This window comes from Pempheris klunzingeri, chromosome 9 (assembly GCF_042242105.1).
Source record: "Pempheris klunzingeri isolate RE-2024b chromosome 9, fPemKlu1.hap1, whole genome shotgun sequence".
Classification (NCBI taxonomy): Eukaryota; Metazoa; Chordata; class Actinopteri; order Acropomatiformes; family Pempheridae; genus Pempheris; species Pempheris klunzingeri.
Genome location: NC_092020.1, coordinates 6492743 through 6498818, shown reverse-complemented (window position 1 = coordinate 6498818; position 6076 = coordinate 6492743). Strand labels below are relative to the sequence as shown.

General features: G+C 45.2%; 1 protein-coding gene across 1 annotated transcript; it reads right to left on the bottom strand.

Annotated features, from left to right (window-relative positions):
- Positions 1–96: 96 nt before the first annotated feature.
- On the bottom strand, positions 97–5767 carry hdac3 (histone deacetylase 3). The gene is made up of 15 exons (XM_070836956.1): positions 5597–5767; positions 4877–4959; positions 4633–4775; positions 4376–4457; positions 4198–4254; positions 4036–4091; positions 3802–3935; positions 3380–3460; positions 3160–3233; positions 2924–2988; positions 2104–2193; positions 1946–2004; positions 1729–1808; positions 1459–1616; positions 97–1361 (listed from the first exon to the last, which is right to left on the bottom strand). Exons 1-15 carry the CDS (start codon positions 5649–5651, stop codon positions 1292–1294), a joined length of 1287 nt encoding a protein of 428 aa, XP_070693057.1. The 5' UTR covers positions 5652–5767; the 3' UTR covers positions 97–1291.
- Between the last annotated feature and the right edge of the window lie 309 nt (positions 5768–6076).

The following is a 6076-nucleotide window of genomic DNA, read 5'->3' as shown; positions in this document are numbered from 1 at the left end:
TTTCTGGTGTTTGGTGTTCAGAGATGAGCAGCCGTCCTTCTGCTGGAGTCATATTTAAAAAAACACTTTCAATATGAGCGACATGTCGCCCTCTGGTGACGGAGCTCAGTCTTCTTTTTATTAAAAACATACGTAGACAACAATATCAAAAATCACTTAAAAGCTGTTTGTGGCTAAAAGAGGGCTGGAGGACGGCAGGGAGTACTTCTGTGGCCTCAAACGTACAGCAGTTCTACCACCACTAACGTACATGAGTACCAGCCGCTCCACTTCCAGCCTCCTCTACATCAAGAACACACTCACAGTTCATACATTTATACGTGTATATACAGTAATGAGCAGAGGACAGAAGAAAAGAGAGGAATGAGAAGACAGGAGGAGAATTCCCGTTTGGTTCAAGTCCAGAGGCCTCGTCTCTGTTTGCGGCTACAAATCCAGATCAAAGTTAAATGAAAGCTGATGTCAAAGTGCCTGTTCAGAGCTGGAAGGCACCGTTTGAATGCTGGGATTCCAAAAACCTGGAAAATGAACACTAACAGACACAAAGTGGCTGTAGAATAACAAAAAAGGTGACGGATGGAGTAATTATTACCTCTGATATTCTGTCAAACTGTTTAAAGCGTGATTTTTTTTTTAACCATCTGAAGCATGAACGTGTGACTAATGGAGCCTGGCAGGCACTTGAACAGCTTCTCATGCAGGTGAAATGAATCAAACTTTTTCTTTTCTTTTCTTCCTTTCAATGAGCTCTGTCCCATAAGGCTCCAAAATAACTGCTCTTAACTCTCGGGGGAAACAGAACGTACATTTTGGATGCTCAGGGTTCTACATCCAAACCAAAATCTTGCTGCTTGCAACTTCGATTCAGTCGATTAAAAAAAAAAAAAAAAAAAAGTAAGTACTTGTGCATCTCCTTCTGTCAAAAATCAAATACATTTCATCTCTGAGATAACATGAAGATTAAGAGGAAAAAAGACCATTATCAAATTGTACATATTAGACTGTCTATGTGAACCTGATCCTGGCTGAAACTGCTTGTAAAATCAAAACAAGATGGGACGTCACATCCTGTCGTCTTCTTACATGAATGGACTGGACGCGGCTCATCATGTCCGTTCTGATGAGTTGCAGGTTGGAACGACCATGATTTCAGTGCGAGGGCCGAGCTCCAGTCTTCTGTCCTCCCACAAACGTTTTCACGAGCTTCTGTTAAATCTGCAGCCGCGGCGTGAGGCTTGGAGACGACGGCTGACGCAAACAGAAAGCTCACCCTTCCTCTCAGCTTCGCAGGTCAAATCTCTACGTCGCTCTCTTTGTCGTTGTCGTGGTCGCCATCGTAGAACTCGTTAGCCGCCTCTGGCCTGAGGAAGTGACGTCATGGGCAGCAGGTTAGACGCAGGGAGAGATTACAATTGAAATCTACTTGTAGCTGCTGCCTGACACCTAAGTGTACTCTACCTGGTGTAGTTTTCCTCTCCCCCCCTCTCGTCAGGGTCGGGTTCATCGTTGCGTTCATAGCTCAGCATGTCGGAGGGAACGTCGTGGATCTGGACGCTGGGCGCGTGATTCAGCATCTTCAAGTTCTCGAACACCGTCTGACGGATCTGCTCCAAGTACTGCACCAATGACAGTCATGTGATTTATTGTCTTTGTGCCCTCAACAAGCGGCTGCATCTCCACACCGACACCCTCTCAGGTGTGTCTAATGACAGCGGGCTGGTGTCTCACCTGTCTGGAGTTCTGGTTCTCTATCCTGGTGCTGACGTCAGGGTGCAGCGTGAAGTCCGGAGCAAAGTACTCAAAATACTCTGCAGAGACGAGAGGGGGAGGGTGGGAAGAATTTAGAGAGGATTCCTGCTGTGACTGTGTGAAATCATTCCCAGTGAATCCTCACACCTCCAGAAAGCATCAGAAGAACATTCAAAATGCCAAACGGCCAACTCACCGCTGTAAGGCAGCTCGTCACTGATGGATTCATCCAACAGCAGAGACGTCTCAAAGGTCCTACGGCAGAGTGAAGCAGGCGTTATTTTAGACAAAGAGTGTGTGACTTCTGGAGCACCGCTGTGTGTGTGTGTGTGTGTGTGTGTGTGTGTGTCTCACCAGCAGCGAGCCACGTTCCTCACGGTGTATCCTCCCCCTCCCAGGACCAACAGGGGAATCTTAAAGCTCTTCACAAACTCCACACACTCTCTGAACATGAATGTATACATGCAGGTTAAAAACGCCACATTGACATTATCACTTTGTGTTAACCTCATTTTTTATTAGGGTAAAACAACTTGTCAAAATGCCCACGGTGTTTCTATCACATGCTGCCGAACGAGGAAGCGACTGATTGGCGAGTGATTATGGTCTGATCCACGTCGGCCAGCCACCTTTTGGCCTAATTCTGGGTTTCTGGGGATAGGTCACCATGGTAACCGACGCTGCATGGCTACATATCTTTGTAGTTCTGTCAAATAGTTTTTCTGCGGGCTTCCCGTTTATCCCTTCTGCTTTTAGAGCACAGCCTCTCGCAAAGGGAGGGAGAGTTTACGACCCTGGATGTGTAACGACGGCGTTTAGTTTCTTTCACTTCTGAAGGGGTTCCTGACACAGCTGGCACTTTAAGGCGCTCAGACTAACACTGTGATGATAGAAAAACTGAACCCTCTGTGGTCTTTAATTAGAAAATTAATCCTCACATTAACTACTTTTTCATGTGCATCACATATTCATAGTAGTTTGTCCAAAACACAAAAAATACTCTCCTGCTGAAAGCCTTGTTTTTAATGTTTTGAGGTTTTTTCCAGTGTCTCTGCAGCTTTGACTTCTCCTCTGCTTATGTGAGTATACAGTACTTTTATGTTTCACCTCGTTGAATATCTTATTACTGTCGCTTTACCACTCGTTCCTGATCAAAAGGGAGCGTCAGTCTCACCCATGTCCTCGTATGCTGAGGTTGAAGCAGCCCAGTCGGTCACAGCCCAGAGAATCTGCTCCACACTGGAGGGAGGAGAACACACAGCCTTACAGCGCGCTGACAGTCATCCTACCATTCCACACCTCCTTTTCATCTCGTAACGAGGGAAAAAAAGTTTGCTTCATCTGGTCACACTAGAGCAGAAGCATCTGTCGTTTCCTCACACGCACAGACCGAGGCGGTAATACACTGACCTGTAGAACGATGCAGGTCGGCTGGTAGAAATCCACCACCTGTTTAATAACCGGCTGGAACAGCTGCCTGTAGCCTGACACACACACACACAGATGTTGGCTGTGGGTCACATCATTAAGGTCACAGCAATGTGAATCTCCACAGCTACTGACACTATAATGATAATAATGTTCTTTTATATGGTAGGTATTACATTGTAATAATGAACTGTGGACTCACTCTGGTCATCGATGCCGTCTCTGAGAGGAACATTGAGGCAGTAGTACCGGCCGCTCTCTGCTCCCACCTCATACATGTCACCTGCAGCACACACACACACACACACACACACACAGTGTATTAATACACACTAACAGTTCAGGGTTGGTATTAGTCCCTCTATAATCTGCAACCTTAACAATTTCTGCAGATTTAAGATGCTGAAAAGCTGGGGTTCATCTCGTTTTAATGAGCAAAACCTTTACGTTCACCACTGTCTCCCATTAATTCTTCATTAGTTTAGCCATACGTATAAAAATACATGTAAAAACAATGAATGGCCAAAGTGCCCTTTCCGAATCTGTGCATTAACACCCAGGATGTCCTGAAAACAAACGAAACACTGAACAACACATTCATCAGATGCTTAAAGCTGCTCGTACCTGTTCCTGGGAAAAAGTAGTTCCCGTATTTGTGGAAGGACACAGTCATGACGCGGTCAGTCAGGTAAAAGGCTTCCTGTACGCCGTCACCATGGTGAATGTCTATGTCAATGTAGAGGACCCGAGGGTGGTACCTGTAACACACACACACACACACACACACACACAGTTGTAAAGAGAGAAACAGACGCAGCAAACACTCGATGAAGCTCACTGGGAGGAGTGACGTCTTACTTGAGAAGCTCCAGGATACTGATGACGATGTCATTGACGTAACAAAACCCAGATGCCTGCAAACACAGAAAAAATCCCTTTAGCGACCTGGAACCATTCAAAGATGAATTCCACAGGTTTAGCAGAGACGACTCACACCAACATACTGGACTTTGTTCTGACCTCAAATTTTTTAGCATGATGCAGACCTCCAGCCCAGTTAATGGCAATGTCACAGATCTGGGAAAAAAAAAAGCAGAATCACTGAATGTAAGGGTCACAAAATCACCATGACTGACAAACAAGTGTTAAAGCTGTCTGTGTGTGTGTGTGTGTGTGTGTGTGTGTGTGTGAGTATTACCTTGTGGTTGAGCTGTGTAGCTCCCTGTAAGGAGGCTCCTGTGTATCTTGAGCAAAACTCAAAAAGACCCGGAAAAACAGGACTGAAACAAAAACACAGGCACAAATCAAAGCGGTGAGTCCTCTAATAACAGTCAGTCTGGCTGTTGGTGGAGAATTCAGGCACCAAATCCGTTGATTGATCACTGACGTTTCAGACAAGAGTGTTTTAGGCATGAATATCTTCTAAAACGAAGAGTGAAAAACAGTAACACTCACCAGTCATCGCCGACGTTGAATGTGTTGAGGCTCTTGGTGAAGCCCTGCATGTTATTGGGGCTGACCTTCTGTAGGAAGTCTATGTAGTCTTCAGAGTGGAACCGACACATGTCGTGCTGAGACGCTTTGTACGGCTTGAACACCTAATAAGGAAAAAATACAACAGTATGAAATGCTGTACTTGTTTTTTAATCCAGCATAGGCAGGGTGTGAACCTGGACCACCACCTCTGTGTAGCGCTCACCATCATTTTCTTGTAGAGTCCATAGTGTAACACCAGACTGTGGGTCAGAGACAGACGGTGAGGCTTCATGGGGTGGCCAGCACCTGGCAGAGAGACAGATCACCATTATACAGATCACCATAGGCAGATCGAACACATTCAACAATGTATTAATGAATAACCTGAGCATCATGGTCACAGCACAACTGACATAACGACATGGCTGTAGCACACAAACATTAAACACATTATTATCTACAAAAGGCTACATTTTAGTGGAAAGTGTCCATTTACACATGGAGGATTCTTCCTAACTCTCTCTAAATACACGGTGTCTTATTATAAGGTGAGCTGCATTGCTACAGAGCGACCATTTTAAACAGTTTACGTTGCTGCAGGAGCTACCAAGACATCACAGTGAATGTTAAAGCAGGCTGATAGAGGGACACCTGAGGGGGCTTTTTAAGAAATGTCACTACTGGAAACGTAACGCTAGCTAGCTAGCTAGTTAGCTAGCTAACCAGAGGAAGGCTTCAACGTTACAGCAGCAGCGATTAATGTGAAATTGTGCTACGGTGAAAAACGGTAAAAACAGACCTCCAAATGCACACAGAGAGGGTGACTTGGTAAAAACTACAGCTAAAAACCAAAACATTTATCTCTGAGGCTATTAGCATGTAGTTAGCTCACACTAGCACCGTTTGCCTTTGTCAGCCTATTCACTACGACAACCGAACTCACCGTAGTGGAAGTTTCCCACGTCTGGGTCATAAAAGTAAGAGGTTCTGTTGGTCATTGTGAGAGAGATATCTTCTGACTTTTCCCCGTAAAACTCAGAGTGTTCCTGCAGCTATAAAACCCACATTTTTCTTTCAATTAGCCGAGAGCCGCCATAGTAAACACCGAGGCCTCTACGTCATCAGACCGGGACACTACTGACGGAGGGGGGCGGGGGCAGTAATATAAAAGTCATTTTGGCTTCAGTGCTCCTGTAGAATACTCCAGTAGTCTTGTTTAAAGTCATAAATAAGTAATTAAAAAGAAAAGTGTATTTACTGGGCTTCTGCAAGTGCACAGATGGTGTTAATTTAACAAAAGGGGAATTTGCTTATTAAAAATGCTAATGAAATGAATGGAAAACTAACTGTCCCAGGCCTCTGCATCGCTCTCTGTCCTGACTCCAGCCCCAGACCTGCCGTCCTCCAGCTGGCCATCAGACAC